The sequence below is a fragment of the Poecilia reticulata genome, linkage group LG14 (assembly GCF_000633615.1).
Source record: "Poecilia reticulata strain Guanapo linkage group LG14, Guppy_female_1.0+MT, whole genome shotgun sequence".
NCBI classification, from domain to species: Eukaryota; Metazoa; Chordata; class Actinopteri; order Cyprinodontiformes; family Poeciliidae; genus Poecilia; species Poecilia reticulata.
The window spans coordinates 5752479-5772675 of NC_024344.1; the positions used below are offsets into that span (position 1 = coordinate 5752479).

The 20197-nt window shown below is 38.8% G+C and overlaps 1 protein-coding gene across 1 annotated transcript in view; it reads left to right on the plus strand.

Moving 5' to 3' along the window:
* frem2a (FRAS1 related extracellular matrix 2a) overlaps positions 1 to 20197 on the plus strand; it is a 71512-nt gene that overhangs the window by 44571 nt on the left and 6744 nt on the right. Inside the window, exons 7-16 of the mRNA XM_008427274.2 lie at positions 10366 to 10515; positions 10648 to 10857; positions 11200 to 11397; positions 11899 to 12063; positions 12190 to 12372; positions 13487 to 13617; positions 13972 to 14130; positions 14875 to 15178; positions 16183 to 16314; positions 17720 to 18051. Of these exons, the coding sequence (XP_008425496.1) occupies positions 10366 to 10515; positions 10648 to 10857; positions 11200 to 11397; positions 11899 to 12063; positions 12190 to 12372; positions 13487 to 13617; positions 13972 to 14130; positions 14875 to 15178; positions 16183 to 16314; positions 17720 to 18051 (1964 nt within the window). The remainder of the gene's footprint in view (positions 1 to 10365; positions 10516 to 10647; positions 10858 to 11199; positions 11398 to 11898; positions 12064 to 12189; positions 12373 to 13486; positions 13618 to 13971; positions 14131 to 14874; positions 15179 to 16182; positions 16315 to 17719; positions 18052 to 20197) is intronic.

Sequence of the window (20197 nt, forward strand, 5' to 3'; positions counted from 1 at the left end):
CACATCCAGGCAAGAAAGCATGGAATTTAATCATTTTTCAATCAATGGGGTATATAAATATAGGGAAAACATTTTATCTCCGGACTTTATTCCCTATCAGTTTGTCTAAGCATCCACCCATCTTTCCATCTGTTCATGTGTCCATGTGTCCACCTGTCTGTGTATCAAAAAAATTAATATATATATATATATATATATATACACACATACATAGTATATATCATATATCCATGATATATACTAATCATGGATAATGAAAAACTAAACACCAGAGCAATAGAGGCTCAGATCTACCACACCAGACAAGACCCAAGGTGTAGGTTGTGCAAGGAGGCCCCTGAGACAGTCCAGCACATAATAGCAGGGTGCAAGATGCTGGCAGGGAAAGCGTACATGGAACGACATAACCAAGTGGCGGGCATAGTGTACAGGAACATCTGTGCAGAATATGGACTGAAAGCCCCGAGATCAAAGTGGGGAACACCCCCAAAAGTGGTGGAGAATGACCGAGCTAAGATCCTGTGGGACTTCCAGATCCAGACAGACAAGATGGTAATGGCGAACCAACCGGACATTGTGGTGGTGGATAAAGAACAGAGGAAAGCCGTTGTGGTGGATGTAGCAATACCAAGTGACTACAACATCAGGAAAAAGGAGCATGAGAAATTGGAGAAATACCAGGGCCTCAGGGAGGAACTGGAAAAGACCTGGAAGGTGAAGACCACAGTGGTGCCTGTGGTCATCGGGGCTCTCGGGGCAGTCACCCCCAAACTGGAGCAGTGGCTCAAACAGATCCCAGGAACAACATCAGACATCTCAGTCCAGAAATGTGCAGTTCTAGGCACAGCCAAGATACTGCGCAGAACCCTCAAGCTCCCAGGCCTCTGGTAGAGGACCCGAGCTCAGAGGATGAAACAGACCACCCGCGGAGGGTGAGAAGGGAATTTTTCATACATAGTATATATCATATATCCATGATATATACTAATCATGGATAATGAAAAACTCCTTGAGTTTTGTTTACTTTTACATTTTTTCTCTTATGTTTAAGTCATTCTGTTAAAATGTTGTGTTTGGTTGCAGCCAGTGTGTGTTTACATCACCCCTGGTTTTATTTCCAGCTTCACTTCATTTCAAGCTTCAAGTCAGTTCTTAAGACAGCTCTTTAATAAACACAGAAGACGCTCTACAGTGTGACTGGCCCACATATGGCACTCAACATATTCCTTGTTTTCATTGGCTTTTGTGCTCTTGGTGTATAAACACAAGACTGGTTTCTATTTTCGCTGTCTCCAGTAGAAACTGTCCTCATTACTTGTCTTTTTATGTAGTGAGAAAACAAGTGCATTCATTTGGCTGTCACATAATTTAAAAGAACTGTGCAAGAAAGCGAAGATGTTTATATGTAAGGGACCTTTTTGGCAGAGGGAGGAGAAGAGCTCCATCTAAAGCCTTTATTTGCTTCCTTTTTCCCAAAATACTTGGGATGCTGTCGAAAATGCAAAAAAGAACAGAACCCCAAAAATCCCTTAAGTCTTGGATTTAGCTGAAATGGAACAAACAAAAGACACCAGCAGTTGAAACAAAGAAGCTATTGTTTTTGACCAATATGTACTCAGTTTTAAATAGGGACCACTGTTGTAGTCAAACTCTTCTTCCACTGAGCATTTAATTAAGGAAATCATATAACTTGAAAATAAATCATTTCCGTTGCAGCCTGCTTCTGTCAGATGTTTAATTTTGCTTACTGCTTATGTATTGCACAACACCCGATAGTGTGAAGCAGGATTAACAATGAATTTACTATAAAATGTAGAGTATTGCATATTTAATTACTTCCTTCAGTTTTTTTTGACAGCATTGCTTAGCTGGTTCACTACTTGAGTAGGTCTGTTGCAATAGAAAGTAAAACTTAACCTGAACCGGACCAAATTAGTCTTCCTGATAGATCAACAAAAGGTTTTTGTTCCCACCCTAAACTTAATTACAGCTTTAGTATAGTAGGCAGCAAAAAACAGAAGCTTTTATCTGTTCCTGTCAAGAGTCAAGGATTAGGGGACAGTGTTCAAATTAATTTTCATTAGCATACACCTTGAAACTTTAAATGATTTATTTTCTATTTATCCATAAGTAGCTACAACATAATTGTGAACACAAGAGCACTGTAAACACCAAACTGCCTTTGATCATGGCATCATATTTATTTTTCTAGCAAGGTCTGTTAAGTAAAAAGCCCTTTTAAAATCACTGTCTAACATGTTCTTATTTTATCTTTAGCATGATAATTTAAAGAGTGTGCACTTTATTTTGCCTATTGAAAAAAATCATAAGTAGTTCAATCTATTATGCAAATGTTCCATTTTTAGCCACAGGGGCTGATTTCCATCTGCAACCTGTCAGTTGATGGTATAAAACATTAAATCACAGAATCTGTTAAACCAGATAATATTTAATAAGAAGTTACATAAGTGAACATTATAACAGCCACAAATATGCATGTGATTACAGATTTGATCAGCTACCAAGCATTATGGAGAACTGCCTCTAAGTTGTAATGTTTCTGTGAAGAAGGAATTCCAGGTGTTGCAGTTCATGTGGAAGTGCTTCAATTTCGCTTAATTAAACTATTTGACAGACTATACACATTTCAATGGACTGGTAAAATATCTGAATGCCATTGTTATGTCATCTGACTTATTTCTCTGACTGTCAACTTTATGTCCAACAGAACAAGTCACAGTTTTCACCAGTTACTTCAGGTATACCTCAGGGTTTTGTTCTTGGTCCTTCGCTGATTATCATTTATCTTCTCCCATTTGATCTCATTTTCAGAAAATGTTGTATTAATTTTCGCTGCTCTGCAGATGACACCAGCTCTACCTCTCTAGAGCTTCCTTCCTTTTCGACTCTGTGTGAAATTAAATTATGGTCCATTAAAAACTCTCATAAACTAAACATAAAGAAAATGTAATTTCTTCTTGTTGCCACTAAGTCTTCCTTATCCGATGAATCAGCGTACTAATGCTGAGATATCTGTAATTAAGTTTAGGGCTGAGAGCATCCAATACCTTTTGCTGATCTATCTGGAAGCCTAAATTGATCCGGTTCAGGTTAAGTTTTATACTGTGCAGTATTTCTTGTTCGGTGGCCTTGATTGACTTGAAAAGTCTTCATTTTAAATGTGTTATTACTATCATTGCTACTTCTATTTTTAGATTTTGATCTCGATTTACACACCTTCAAAAATAAACAGTTTTATCACAGTTTGAGATACATACATGCGTTACATAATCCGAGATCTTAACCAATAACACCTCTGAATGTTTTTGTCAGTTCTAACCTAAGAGATTTGTTATTTGCTAACAAGCAGTGCACAGTGTTTCTCTTTGCTTTTTGTGCAAAGATAAAAACTTTAAACAAGTGATTTTTTTTTCATGGCTTTCTGATAATAACTGGTACCTAGAAAAATTATATTCCTGCAATCAATGTAACAATCATTAACACAAACAAAATATGTTTAAGCTATTGAAGAAATACTTTAAAATGTTTTGTTTTTTCATCTGGTGCATACTGTGTTTATAAATCTCTCTTCTTATTTCTCTTTGCATCTTTCTGTCTCCCTCTGTATCTCATTTTTACCTGTCTGTTTTTCTCTCCACCTTTCAATTGTTATCAGCTGTATATTCCTGTCTTATTGGTCTTCCAAGAAAACTTGTGTACAGTTATTTCCTTGATTGAGTTGTGAACATGTTGAGACAGAAATACATTTAATGTTATCTAGACAGAATAATAAAATTATTGACATTAATTACTACATGCCATGATCTTCTGGGGGCAGTGGCCATTCTTGTTGGTGGGGCAGAGCAGGCCATTGAATAATGGTAGGGGAATCACTGAAATACACTAATGTGCATCTGCGCACATCTAGTGAGAAACATGAGCAGCAAACATCAGGAAAATGATTGTAATATACAAAAGAGGACCCAATGTAGAGCCCTGAGGTTCTCCAATATTACCAACAACTATTTCGGCAATTATCTCATTTATATGAACACATTGTTTTGTATTTATCAGAAATGATTTTGTTTTATTTAATTTTAGCAATGTTCCCTTTCAACAAGAAGGTTGTGGGGTCAAATCCTAGCCTTGGGTCTTTGCATGTTCTTCCTGTTTATGCACAGATTCTCCATAGGTACTCCAGCTTCTTCCAACGGTTCAGTTAATTGGTTACTGTTCATTTCCCATTTTAGTGATTTTGAATGATTGTTCCTCTTATGTGTCTCTGTGTTGCCCTGTGATAGACTAAGTGACAGGGCTCTGAGTGTATCTATCTGCCCAAACACCAGTGGAGAAAGGCAACTATTAATGACTAATTGGGAAATCATCAGGTTTGTCCATTGGGGTTACACCTGCAGTTTATGTAACACTGTTTTGTCTTTGGCCGATTTTTGTCTATGAACTACCAGGCTCTGCAGAACTTTTATTCAATTGAAAAATGTTAGATTTTTCATAAAGCAGTTCCTTCTTGCCTGCCCAGTCCAATCAGGTCCTCCCTCAGGCCCTAATTATGACAATTCAGTTATGGACTTCTTATGGAGGATGGTTCCTCACTCGTCTTTTGCTAGAGGATGTGCTTTAAATTTATTTCAGACCAACTAAATGTTTTTCCCTGTAAATGTTTTTAATGTTCAACATGCCATATCTCAGTGATGTTGTGTACTATATTACATTTAAGGCAGTGTTAAGTTTGCTTTGCAACTTTTTTATTTATTTACATGTATTTTAGTCTGTTTAGAAAATACACCGCTAATATATCAGCCGTATGGTTTACTGATACACTCCCTCCCCGGTAGTTTCTAGTTTGGAGTCTAAGTCCTTTTCAGGAAAAAATGAAGTCTTGGTTTCAGAACTGTTGACAGTTTCCCTTTAAGAATAATCCCAGGCTTCCTATTTAATGAGCTTATCAAGCTGTTTGTGTAACAATATTATGTCAGGGAGAGTTCGTTCAGGAAAACTGATTAAAAAACAAAAGTATTACAACTAAGAATTCCTTTAAAGGAATTCAACTGTTTTTCTGTTCAAGCATCTGGGGCAAGTTCACAAAAAATCTGACACAATTCTGAATGTTAGTAAACTGTCAGTATTAAGGCAGCCTTGGTGCATAGTTCAAAGAAATGCAAATGTGTTTGCAAAAGCCCAACTCCTGAGAGAGATGATATGTCAATTTCTGTCTCCCGGAGGATAATACGGCAGCTGACAGCTCTCTAAAACCTCTACGCAGGCAGACCAATGGCAGCATGTTTCTCACTAATATCCTTGATTTTTCCAAGGAAAATGTTAAAACAAATGGTACAACAGCATGTGTTTATTAATGTCTGCATGCCTGTTTATGTGACTCTGTCTGCCCACAATAAGTTATTTTTAGACTTTAATCGCTGCATCAAAAGAAAATGGTGTGACAACCGCAAAAACGGAGAAAATTCTCAAGTGACTATCGCTGCTCTCTCACACTCATTTTTTTTTCCCCTGGTCAAAGTCAACTATTTCGTTCTCCTTCCATCTATTTCTTCTACACTGCCTGCCTCACTTCTCTCTCACACTCACTTTCCTCCACATCAGCTAAAAAAAGGCTCTAGGATGTCTGCTCGATTTAGTACTGTCTCAGATTAAACTCTGTAGTTCCTGTCTGCTGCGTCCTGCCTGGCTGCACTCTTAAGTCTGGAAGTGAGTGTTGTTATCGCCTCGTTACATGCACAATAATGTTGAGCTTGTTTTGTTTTGGTTGCATATAGTCACAGTGGGTCTGTCAAGTTTTAACCTATTTTATTTATTCAGTAACTAATGAAATGTTTGCTTGCAGTCATTGAGGACATCCTAAATTTAGACCTGTTGGTTTTTACCTTTGCATTTAATTGTAGAGCTTCTCTGATCCACAGTTGGTCAAAACCATAAGCACAGACTCAAGTCAATACATAGAAGGCCACTAATATTTGGCATCTCGCTTATCAAAATGCATTAAAATAACATGTCATTTTTACCATTAAAAAAAGCTTTTGGCAGCATTTTGACTTGATGCTTGACCGCTTTTCATAGCAGAAAAGGCAGAGCAAATTTAATACATGTCTCAAATGGGGGAATGTGTCGACAAGTCAAATATTAGCTCTGCACTCCACAAATCTGATCTTATGTAGAAGGAGCAGAGAGGAAGCCACTGTTAAACAAAACCATTAAAAGTCTCATTCAGAGTTTGCAATTGTTGAAAGAAAGCCAGAAAAGATCCTATTTGCTTGTTTGCCCCAAGCTATGCAGGAACACATGTGAAAGAAGGCAAGCTTGTCAGATGCCGCTATAATTAAGCTGTTTGGTCTATATATGAAACCCTCTGTGTCACAGAAAGATAACCTTCCAAATTATTCTGAACACACAAGGCCCAGAATGAAAGGTAGCGACGGTAGCATCCTGCTGTGCAGATATTATTCTGCTCCAAAGGCAGGAAGATGGCCAGTGCAGATGGGAAGATGGATCGAGATAGATAGAAGGCAATGCTGGAAGAAAACCTGTTAGCAGCTGCAAAAGATGTGAAAAAGGTGAAAAATGTCAAGATATGAAGACTTTTGCAAGGCATTGCACATTTTGTATAGATATGTCACATCTTTGAAAATCTTTTACATTGTACAAGGCTCGTGATTTCCTGTGTCTTATTTAATCTTCAACCACCAAGATGAAGGTGTTCATTATTTGAAAGAGGATGTTTTATTTCAAACTGGTACAAAAAGACAGACTTGTATTTCTTAGCTTTATTCTCAAAACCGGACGATGCTTAAAAGTACAGCTGAGGATGCTTTATAAAGTACATTTAAAGGCGCAGTGGTGACACAAATGCCTTCAGTAGTAATTATCGCAATTTGTTTCCACACCTTCCCCAGCCTTCAGTCACACACTGAAGTGCTGAAGCAGAGGCGTGACCCCAGTAGGGAGAATGGATGCAGCCCTCATTCATCACTCATCAAGTGGTGTAAAAGTTGGGACATGTGTGACGGCAGACATGAAGGCCATGTTTGCACGGGGGTCCTCTCTGTGCACAAAGAAATGTTAGCCAGAATTGATGTCATATGTTAAGCAAAAACACACAGTTCATCAATTAATACTGGTAGAAAATCAAGAAAATGCATGAAACTGACCCATCTTTTTCCATTGGTCAAATGCCATTATCCATCTATAGTTTTTTTTTTTTTTTCCTCTCACCTCATTCTGTGCCGTTTTCTTTTACTTTGCCAGCATGAAAATTCACACATTCTAAATGAACTTCAAACCAGCACTACATCTGTTGACTGTGCGTGGGAGGAAAAGGTAAAAGAGGGGAGTGAGAGGGCACAGGCTGCACTTGATGTTCGGTGTTACCCTGAGCTGTCACTTCTTCCATGATGCTTGGAGTCAGAATGCACTGTTGACAATTTTCTTAAAGCCTTTATTATATTCACTGCTTTGGTTCTTGTTTGCTGGCCCAGTTAAAACATGTAAATAAAACCAATAGATAGATAAATAGATAGATAGATGGGTGGATGTTGGAGGGGGGGTTTGATGTTTTTTCTTCTCACACAAGTCATATGACAGTTTCTATTTTTAGATTACATGCCAGAATATAAGAAGAAGCAAGTGAGAACGAGTATCATTTGACAGCAGAACTTGTGAAAGATGCATCTGTCTAATACACACTGGACTGCCTCTACTGCCTTAGGAAACAATCCCTGTTCAAACAAGCCTTTGAGCTTTCTTGAAAAAGGGAGGGGAGGGGACTGGTACTTTCTCTGTCTTGTCATCTCGCTGCTTCAGCATCCAGAGATAAAGACATGCATGCAGAGAGACTTTGTTTTCAGTGTTAACTTCATCCTCATTTGTAAAAAGTACTTAGTTCTTTTGTCAGGAGAAGAAGCGCAGCCTTCTCCCAGTGGGACTGTTTCACCCTCTGTGTGCTTCGTTGTTATTTGCAAAAGCTTGAAAAAGGAATTGGGGTGTGCTGCTGCTGAAATTCTGTAAACCTTTTTATTTTTTAGAGTACTGACAGATTGATTGATGAGTTGTGTGCTCTTGTAGTAAAGAGATGAAAACTTGTACCAAGGAGTTAATAGGTTAAATACTATCATGTTGTCTGAAAACAGAAGAGCGTAACATTTCGCCCTCCAAGGTTGGCTTTGTGTGAACGAATAAAGGCGATGAACAGAGGCAGTGTTTCTGTGTGAAAGGGCAAATTAACCGAGAAGTTGAATGAGAGGACAGGAAAGGTTGCAAGGTCAAGCCTCCCTGCAGTTTGACGTCAGTCTAATGCGCTGTTGGGTTTTTGACCCTTGTCCCTGGGCTGTGCCTTTACTAATAATTCATGTGCCTGCTGACAGGTCCATGTTAAACCAGCATGTGGCAACAACAAAGAAACACTAAAGTGTTGGTCTTAAAAGTAAGATGTCAAAGTCAGGAAATCGGCACCAGAAATCCCTTTTGTGATGGAAACAATGGAAATGCTCCATGTTGTTAGTACACCAATAAACAGTGTTACCCTAGTAGCAGTATTATAAGCTGAGGTTTTAATTTGTTTTTGTTTTTTAATGCCTTTTATGGTTTTTGCTTTTCAATTAGAATCGTTGCTAGGTTTGGTTACATTATATTGTATGCTGAAGCGCAGCAGCAGCTCTGTAATTGTTTTTCAAGCCTGTGTTGCAAAAAGAAGAGCGTAAATGTACATCTGCACATCTATATTTGATACTTACATTTCATATTTGATGCAAACGGTATTATGTTATATTCGCGGAAGATTGACAGTGTTTCATGTTTTCGTTATGACATACAAATACATTGTATTGAACATATTTAAAACATTTTTAATGAACTAAATCAAGTTATGTGCATAGCTGTTAACTAAAACATAATTGTAAATAGTCCTAACAGACTGAAATAGTTTAGAAATATCCAGTATAAAAATGCAGAAAGCCTCGAGGCTCTGGTAGCTGTTGAAAGTATTATTCACATCAACAGAGCAGAAAGTAATTGCATGGAGCTAATATCAATAAAGAAACAGGAATAATTCAGTCACTGATGTATAGTTATTGATCCAGACAGTTGTCGAATCCTCCACTTCTGTCTTTTGGAGTTTCTGAATTAGTAATTCAGGCTACAACAGATCAGCCCCCAGTGTATTAATCACATTAGGGGCATCTGTTAACATGATCCTCGTAGTGCTGCCTCGTCATTACATCATTACACTGCTGTCACCAGCGTGGATGTTTGCTGCAAAGTAAAATGGATCCATGTTTTTATCATGGATTCAGCTGAAATCAAGCCTCATAGGACCAAGCGGTATTTTTTTAAACTATTGCCAAATTTTGGTGAGCTTGTGCAAATTTTAGCCTCAGTTTCCCATTCCTAGCTGACAGGAGGGAACAGTCAGTGCGGTCTACCACGACTGCCATCTGCTTTGTGGTTCTATTAGGCTGACAAGTCAGAGGCAAAAGACTCAAATGTACAAACTACACAGGAACTCTGTTCATTTCCTTTAATGGAGAAACGGGTCAGTGCACAAATAAATTGTCCAACAAGGTGGAATAGTCCAGAAATATTTGAGGCAAAAGGTGTCACAGGACGGATGGTGTATAATCTGCAGACAGGTTAGAAATCCAGAAAACTGAAACCATGTCATACACTACAGGCTAGCAGAAACTAAGCCTTTTAGACTAAAGCCAACACGATGCTCAGGCAAAGATAACTTAACTACACGCAGGAAGAGAACATGAAAACTCAGAAGGTGGGATACCAGCTAGGGCAGAAAATGGAGGAGTGTAGAATGAGAAACATCATTACCAACATAAAATAGGAGTAAATCAGTCAAACAAGAGTAACAGGTACATAAAATCTAAAAATTAATCTGAGAAAACAACTTTATGCTCATGACAGGTTTGATTGTATGTGCTTTCATGGATAGTACTTATAATGTTTTTTATGTAACAAATTATTTGAGCTACTGTTATCTTTCTGTCTTTTCACACCAGTCTATCTGTCCCCCATCACCTCTAACATCAACAAAGCATTTTCTTTTACTAGACTGCTGCTTACTTAATATTATTGAAAGAGATCCTCGTGCATAAAATAGATCAGCAGTTTGTAAAATACTGAGACCAGCTGACACCAACATCCTGGCACCTTAATGAGGGATATTGAACTCATTACAATTTTTCAGTTTTTTACTTGAACAAAAAAACTTAAAGTCAGGATTTGTCAATGCGTTTGATCAACCCTTGCAACTTTTCAAACACATTTAAGCATAAATATATGTTTTATGTTGACAGCCAACACGCTTTTTCTGTCACCGTTCTGCAGCTCCCGTGTTTTACTTTGGAGAGGTCCAGTATCGTGTGGATGAAAGTGACGGCTATGTGGAGGTCAAAGTGTGGAGGACAGGAACCGATCTGTCCAAAACGGGGACTGTTACAGTCCGTTCTCGGAAGGTGGAGCGTGCCTCTGCTGAAGGCAGGTCTCCAATCAAATATTGGTTTTAAATATTTTGAAAATAACTAAATGTATCACTAATCCTCATGTCTTTTTTCTGTATGTCTCCTCAACAAAATCCTGTTTTTTTCCCCCTCTCTGTCCTATTTGCAGCTGGTATTGACTATGTGGGCATAAGTCATAACTTGGACTTTGCCCCAGGTGTCAGCATGCAGACATTTAAGGTCACCATTTTGGATGATATGGGACAGCCAGAGCTGGAGGGGGCCGAGAGCTTTGAGTTAGTTCTGAGAATGCCAGTGAATGGTATTCTAGGAGAACCTAGAAAAGCTACAGTCTTCATCAATGACTCACAGTCTGACTGTAAGTAATAACAACGTACCTTTACATATTCGGTTCTGTTTATAGCTTTGAATATGACATACTGTATGATAAGCATAGACTACATAAGATTACAGTCCTGGTCTCGTGATTCATGATGTCTATATTTATTGAATAATTCTCTGTCAAGCCCTTCAGATAAGCATCTTGATTTCTCTGGTTTTAACACAGCAATACACACAATAATAATAATAATAACACATCAATACTATGTTACATGTTATTGTTTTCATTCATTGCATTGTTGTCATCATTAAAATGATGACATAGGTCATCCTTGATGCAATGGAAATTCTATCACTGTTCATTTAATTTGATCGCCAGTGCCGAAGGTCCAATTTCGTGAACCGGTTTACAGCGGAGAGGAGAGTGATGGTCAGATAACGGCAACAGTGTACCGCAGTGGTGACATCTGGCACAAATCCTCTGTTCGCTGTTACTCCCGTCAGGGCACCGCACAAGTTGCCTCTGACTTCGAGGAGCGTCCCAACACAGATGCTTCCATCATCACTTTTTCACCAGGTATATTTTATCAATCATTTATGTTTGTTTTTTTTATTTTTTGTATATTTTAAATCATAATTTTATGTTGAGTTTATATTAACATTTAAAAGAATGTTATTGCTTTAGAGCAGTCGTTTCCAATCTCTTTTAGAAAGACCCCATTCTTTGCATAGACAGTATGCAGTCCTTATATCGTGCTCACATGCACACCCTATGTTTTTGCTTGTGCACATATGTCCATGAAGACCATAAAGAAAACCTTCCTTAATAATATATTTTTTGGACAATTTTTTCAAAAACATTCAGCTTTTTATACTTCAGTGCAGGAGTAAAAAAAAAAAAAGAATAACTCCAATTTTAGTTCTCCAAAGACTTCTTTAAAAATTCTGCTATTCCTCCGAGTCAGTTTTTAAATTCTTTGGGAACCACTGCTTTGGAGAACAATCAAATTTGTTTAATCTCAGCTTTTAACTTAAGGCTTTAATTATTTTGTGTCAACAATTTTTCCCCTCACATTAGGTGAGGTGGAGAAGCCGTGTATCCTGTCACTGATTGATGATGCATTGTACGAGGAGGTTGAAGAGCTAAGGCTGGTCTTGGGGACACCAAAGAGCAGCTCACAGTTTGGCGCATCAGTTGGATCTCTTAATGAGGCTCTGCTTAAAATAAAGGACACAGCTGACAGTAAGTGAGACAAAGAACAAACTATTGGTCAGATATTTCAGGCTGCGGTACTGAATAGGAAGCTTTCTATAATCTGGCCATTTTAAGATTTTATTTTGCTGTACTTGCCATCTTTTTATTTTCCAGAACCAATCATTCGGTTTGCAGAAACCAAGTTCAACATTAACGAACCGAAGGAAACTGGGACTGTGGCAACTGTGAAGATCCCTGTGGTACGAGTTGGCGACACATCAAAAGTGTCAGTGGTTCAGGTTCATACCAAAGATGGGTCAGCCGTCTCAGGAATGGATTATTACCCCGTGTCTCAAGGTGAACTTTATAAACACCTTATAAAGGTGTTGTAGAAGGTCAGCAGGAATGCAAAAATCTGCATAAAAATTATTAAAACTTAAGGAAAAGCAATATTTTCCCAAATGTGCAAAATACTATTGATGTTCACCAAAATATGTAAAAACAGATGTTCTTCACAAGAATGCTAAAACCACCATCTGTTTTTCCTTTGAGTACTAGTATTACAAAGACAATTAAAATTCCTCAAAAACTTTTTTAAATCAGCTTTACAAAAACATCACTTTTAAGACATACTTTTGCTCAATTTTCATTTTGAATTAGTTGAATTAAAGGTTTAAAATAATTTCCTGTACTTGTAAAAGAGGACACCAAGAAAAAACGAGTACCAGCTAAATTAGCTAGGGATGTTAATTTCTTTCATAAAGCGAAGTGAAATGTCTGCAACACTCTGGTGAAGGGGTCATGTAATTTTTAATTGAATTTCTGTCATCTGTTCTCACTCTACTATTTGGATGATTCCATTCAACTCTTTCAGAAAGTCTCACATTTAACTTGTGTGGACGAAGACGTCCAGCCTTTTTTAAAATGAACCCGCTTTGTAGTTGATTCTTGCATTTCTCATTACTTTCATATATGGAAAGTGTTTCATTTTTTGCAATATTATGTCACAGAACCATTTTTTTTTGCCAAAAGTCGTCTTCAAAAAGATGAAAGACCTTTGAAACTGTGCAGAAACAGTCGGGATTCAAACCAGCAACCCACTGAGTCTTGGGCACTTAGGGTATCCATGCTCAAAGATCCCTCTCACTGTGGGATCTTTTGAGACATTTTTAGCTAATCAAATGATTAGTTTCTTTTAAGGATTTTCACACGACTTTGCCAGAAATACCAACATACAAACTGTCTGGTATTAAAACATCTAGTTTAATGTGTGTTGCCTTTTTGTTTCCTGAGTGGATCCGTACATTAAGCATAATGAAAGAGAACCCTGGCCTTGATGGCGTCTGTTTTTGTTGCCGCATAAATATGACAGAGGTGAATACATTACACAAACACTTTTGCTAACGATGTGTTTGTCCTGTTTTTGTGCAATTCATTAGCTGCATTTAAAGCTGTTTGTGTCTGTGCCCAGATATCGAGTTTAAACAGGGGGAGAAACGGCATGTCGTGGAGGTGGAGGTGTTGCCTGATGGAGTCAGAGAAATGAGGGAGGCTTTTACAGTCCATCTAAAGCCTGATGAAAACATGGTGGCTGAAACTCGGGTCAGTCAGGCTTTCATTCCTTTTACCACAATATTATTATCGCACTTAATTCGGAGAGCTTTACAAACTGTAAATGTGAAAAAATGTATAGAGTCATATTTATTCAGGTCAGTCAGTTCCTGAGAGACTAGGGATCTGTTTTTTTAGGAATGTGCTGAACAGACAACAGCAGCACTTTGCTGTAATGAAAATATTTCACAATAAATAATAGATCGTTTAAGAAAAGGAAAGAGCAGCCAGCACACTAAAAGAGCCTGAGATAGGAACAGAAAAAAGGGTGTAGTTGAAGAAGAAACTGAATAAAGAATTTAAAGACAGGCAGCTGTCATCACTCCCAAACTCTTTCTTGAACAGGTGACGAAAGCTATAGTTTACATTGAGGAGTCCAACAGCATGGCTGATGTCACCTTCCCCTCCTCACCCCATGTCATGTCACTGTTTCATTACGATGATGTCGCCAGGACAGCGGACAACTTCCACCCACCAGCTGGCTACCCAGTCATCTGTGTCACAGTGAGTCAAGCAGCACATCTGACTGGAACTATTTTTAAGAAATTGTCACAAAAGAAAAAATAGCACTGCCAACCAAAACGATCAACCATGTTTGATCGTTTTCCCTTAATGAAGACAGCAAAACCATACCAGAACACCTCCACCCCACTGCCGTCCACCCCCACACCCACCCAGGAAGCTAGTAATTAAATTGTCCTCCAGGTTTTGGCCTGCCTGTCGTTATAAAGGCACACTGCGCGGTTTAGCTGGGCTGCAGTCCTCCCTCTTTCACACACGGGAGATCACTTCCACTCTCAAAAAACTGTCTCGGTGAGACTCTTAAGTGGATTCTCGTGATGTGTTAAGTCATTTGATCCTCAGGTGGCTGCTGTGTGTGGATCGTGAGTGTGTTTGTGTGTGAGCGCGTGAGTGCAGGAGAGTGGATGTGCTTGTTTTGCTACAGTGTGGTCAGCTGTGTGCGAGGCTCCCCAAGGAGGCAAAATGAAGTAGTCTTGTCAGGAAAAAAAAAAAATCAAAAAAGTGTTGAGTGCTACACCAGAGGGGCTTAGTGTCAACAGGTTTAAAAGCAAATCTGCAGAATCTCTTTAAAGCTCACCTCTTCATCCATTATCTCTACCCTGCAAAATATCCAAAAGCTAATTATAAACACTCCATTATAAGAACATAACATATTGAAACATCCGGATTTGATCGTCTCTGCTGTCTTTTATTACCCACCCACACCTCATGTGCTCCATCTTGCAGGCTTGCAACACGAAATACCCAGACTATGACAAGACGGGTCCTATCTGTGTCAGCGAGCACATCAACAACACCCTGACCCGCTACCGCTGGCTCATCAGTGCCCCAGCAGGTCCCGATGGCGTCACCAGCCCCATGAGGGAGGTGGACTTTGACACGTTCTTTACCTCCTCCAAGATGATCACGCTGGACTCGGTCTACTTCCAGGCAGGTTCGAGGGTGCGGTGCGCTGCTCGAGCTGTTAATTCTAATGGGGAGGAAGGTTTGGAGCTCAGCAGCCCTGTTGTCACCATCAGCCAGGAGGAAGGTGAGAGGCAAACAATGAAGGAACCCCATTCGGTGCATTTCCTCTTCCCCACAGGGAAACAAGAGAAATCTAATAGCGATTTGGTCCCTTACTGCACAAAGAATGAGCTTTGTTCTTTTAGAAATTATGAATCTTCAGGAAATGGGATTTTTAAATAATACAACGGAGCTTTCTGTTGAGTAATATAAAACCTTCTCTTCTTTAAGAAGCCAGGGCTTTTGGGGCCATTGCTTTTTATGTGTGTGCAACACACCTATTTTGAAAAAGAAGCTCAAGAACAAAAATGTAATTAAGGTAGTTTGGACAACTTTGCATTTCAGAAATCTCAGATTTTTTTGTTTTCATAGACCTTTTGAGAATTGTGTTTACTCATTTACTTTGAATACCTCTATTTAAATAGATTGCTACTCCTTCCCAACATTTAACCACTCAAGGACTTGCAACATTTTATGTAATACCAGTAGGTAGTGAAAAATAATATTTCTGTCTCCTTCCTAAATTGGTTTCATTTCATCTACTTTGGTATTAGTTTGAAAATTGACTTTAAGATTGTGAGTTAAAGTGATCCATTTCGACATGGATCAGCTTTATGCAAAAATAGAACATTTTAATAACGTGCACTCTTTTCCCCTCATTATAATGGTTCAAGTATGCCATAATTTAGTGCTTCTAGAAGCTATTTTCTGAGAATGGTTCAGAGCTATCAGTCATTTCTCAAAAAGAGAAAAGAATGCTTGTTTTTTGCTGTTGCTACGCAATCATTTATGCTGTTTTCCACCTACACATCCTGAAAGCAACAAGTCCAGACCTGCTCTCACTGGGTGGTCGTTGTTTATTCCTGCAAATATGGAAATCACTACCTGACTTGGTAACAATCACTTGTGTAAAAATCTCCAAATCTGTTTTTTCTCTTCCAAAGGAGACTCGTGCACATTGGCGAGCCATTCTTACTTTGATTTGCAGTCGGTGCTTTTGTCTCCGCTTTTATTTTCTGTCGTAAAAAGGAATGTGTCAGCCTCGTAAGATGGGAACTGTGGGTGCTGAACCTTTCTCTGCAAAGCTGCGCTACACCGGAGCAGATGACCCAAAACACCCTAACCTCATCAAAGTGACCATCACCATGCCTCACATAGATGGTAAGTTTGGAGCTGGAGGCAGGTCTGCTTCCACCGACGAAGTCAAGTGTAATGTAGTGTGAGTAATATTCACCACTGGGGATCAGCAGCAGCATGGCAGCCAGAATATTGATTGAATCCTGGAAGAATAAAAAAAAAGACCAGCATCAAGGCTACTCCTCGATATTAATTGTTTTGTTTTTAACTTTTCTATTCATCACTTATTAAGCTTATTATATATATTTTTTCCAATTCTTTGCGATCAAACCTTTTTACATTTTGCTCCTCAACAATATAGTCAATATAATTCATTATTGCTTATGTGATAAACTTACGTAGTAATAATAATAATAGTACAAATGTGTGTAAAATATTGGAGTAGGGAAGGCTTTTCTATCAAGTCTCCTTTAGTCTTAAAACAACTGAAGGTAACATAGTTACTTGATTGTGCTTTAAAGTGGCACAATGTATGTATGTAAAAAATACATATTGTAGTCCCTTTATAAACAATTGGTGAGATGAATTTGGGAATAAACTGAGCTCAAACATGGAAAATAAAATTACAGATTCTAACTGCGTTGGCAAAACCATCAAACAATGAAGATTATTTTTTGCAGTTTTAAAAAAGTAAGCTTACAAATTCCTTTAAATCCTAAATTTAATTTTTAAACAATTTGAAGTCATTTTTGTTTGTGCTGAAACCATCAAATCAATAAAGAAATGTAAAAATTTTAGCTCTTTGCTGCGTCTTAGAATTCAAATATTTTGGGTGTGCTGTGGTGGTGCAGGGGTTAAGCACAACCCATGTATGGAGGCCTTAGTCCTCAATGAATCGAACCGTCACAGGTTCGATTCCCAGCCTGGTGACCCTTTCTGCAGGCCTTTCCCCCTCTCTCATTGCCAACCTTCATGTCAATTAACTATCAAATAAAGGCCACGAGAGCCAATAAAACCTATTAAAAAATCAATTATTTCTGGGAGTGGCTTCCTTCATCTGACTCTGATTATCTAAAAAGCTGGACATGTTTCAGAGCACTATTCATTACATCCTCTGAAAATAGAAAAGGTCTGGCACAACTGTGAACACACCAAAACATTGTGTCTACAATGTCTACCTAAACAAACAGGCTGGGTAAGAACAAATGTTAAATATTTTAGTGTCTAAAAAAGCTGTTAGAGACGTATTACAAAGGACTTATAGTTGTAACTAGATCAAAATGTGACCGTACAAAGTTTTGCTATGCAGGACAAAATCCAAATGTAGGTCACACTTTTTTGACTGTATTTAGAAATCAGTTTGAGAGCAACATATCATTTTACATTCATCTTACAACTAGGCACTACTTTATGTTGGTCTTTCATATAACATGGTATCTCTCAAAGACACCTGACCATGCCTGGAATCTTTTCCCATTCAATTTTGCAGGTATGCTTCCAGTAATCTCCACTCGGCCCCTCATGAACTTTGACCTGACTCTGAGTCCAGATGGAACCCGAGTCGGAAACCACCGCTGTTCAAATTTGCTTGACTTCAATGAGGTCACCACAGGTCACAGCTTCATCACTGCTTCGACACGCAGCCCAGAGAGCATGGGGGAGTCTGCGCCCTACCAGTTCAGCGGCTCTCTGCGGGGGAACAGCACGCTGCGCTTCTACAGGAACCTGAACCTGGAAGCATGTTTGTGGGAGTTCAGCAGCTACTACCATATGTCTGAGCTGCTGACGGACTGTGGAGGTGCAATAGGCACAGACGGACAGGTGTGTGTAACCTTTGTCCGAAACAGCTTTTAAAATTCAATCTAGAGATTGTGTGTGTATTTGGCTGACTGCTGCCTTTGTATGGATTGTGGCCTGTTTGTGCTCTGTTGCGTATGCTCAGTTTATTTACACATTGACGTCTAAATGAGGAGGCGACACAGATGGAGCAGCACCATATCTCTTTTCCTCCTTTAAATGTTTCATTCAGTGGAGATTTGTGCATCCATCCATTTTCCTTACACCCCTGCCCTTAGTGGGGTCCGGAGGGGTGCTGGCGCCTATCTCCAGCTAACGTTCCGGGCGAGAGGCGGGGTCACCCTGAACAGGTCGCCAGTCTATCGCAGGGCAACACAGACATAGACAGGACAAACAACCACACACACACACTCACACCTAGGGGCAATTTAGATAGACCAATTAACTTAACAGTCATGTTTTTGGACTGTGGGAGGAAACCGGATTACCCAGAGAAAACCCATGCATGCACATGGAGAACATGCAAACTCCATGCAGAAAGACCGGGTCTGGGAATCGAACACCTTCTTGCTGCAAGGTGCAAGGCAACAGCTCTACCAACTGCGCCACTGTGCAGCCGAGGTTTGTGCGTTTGTTTGCTAATTCCGGACACCTGTTTGTGATGTCAGTGAGAAAGTACACACAAGCACACAAAACACTCAAAGTTTGTCTAGAGTCTAGACACCTATTGATTTGCTTAATGTTGAACACTGCTAAGATTGACACAAAACTGTTAACATCATCAATTGAAAGCCATTATACTTGAAGATTTCTACATATCTATCTTTCAAACGATTTTTAGACAGCTCTGTCAAACGTGCTTATTGTGACCAGATCCTTAGAAAATCAAAATTTCTGTTTACATTTACAGTCTGCAGGTGTTGTGGTGTTTACTCTGCAATTTTGTAGTGGTTCTTATATAGTTTCTTTGAAAATGACCCCTGCTCATGTCCTGCTGCTCTTTTGTTCTCCTCCAGCCTTTGATCTTTCAGCTTCTTTTTTGCTGATTAGACTGATGAATGTGTGGAGTTTGGTATAAATGTGAGTGTGTATGCAACGCAGAAGGAGATGGAGAGGAAGTAAAAATAACTTTTGCTGGCAACACAGTAGTTACAAGGCTTGTGATCCACAAGACCTGTGTTCCAGTTGTAATTGTTGTCCTGGAAGAAAAAAAACATTTCCAAGTGATCACTGCCTTCTGGTTCCAGGTGGATACATAAATCAAAGAGCACAGATTAGTTGACACTAACTGCAATAAAGATTTAATTTTAAAAATAACGAGCTGATATCTGAAAAGTGTGACATTGATGGGAATGCGTCAGACAGGTCAGTGATGATGTTACAAAGCAGGTCTATGTTATAAAACAATATCCCAATTTTTGGGCGTCTCTTGGAGCAATGTTCAGTCCATCATGTGAAAATAGAAAGAGTACGGCACACCAATAAATCTACTAGAGCATGGCATTTTCTCCTCCAGCTTGGTAGAATATAGGATATGAATATCCAAATCATGTTCACTCTACACCAGTCAAATATAATGTGTAAGTTCTGTATGTTTTAAAGATGAACTTCTAATCTAATTTCAGTGAAGTTCTGCAATTCAAATCTTTAAAGGCAGAGTAAATAAAACCAAAATATCGGTGTGCAGTGACATCTAGTGGTAGCATTTTGGGCACTGCATTTATAAAATATGAATGTGACTGAATAACTTGCAGTGAATTATTTAAACATGTTTATGTTAATAATATGTATATAATATTCAGTCGTGATCAGTAGAAAGCTTTTAATTGTTGAAACAAGTTGCTTTGAAAGGTAAAAGAGATGTCAGTATCAGCCTACATCACTGGTTGTTTGTGTACAACACAAGGAGGCGTTTCTGCATCCTGAACCCACTGAGTAGGAGTGGAAGACTTCAAGGACCTCGAGGAGGAGAGCACTGTGTTCATCTGTTACATCTTTTCTGTACTTATTATAGGTTTTCAGCCTACAATCATTCCTTAATCTGAAAGATTGTGAAATGTTTTACTAAACTGCTTTAAGTAAATACCAAGTACTGTACTTTTTTCTCCCGACCACACTAGGGACAAGGGTGTACAGAAAATGGATGGATGGATGTACTTTTATATATATA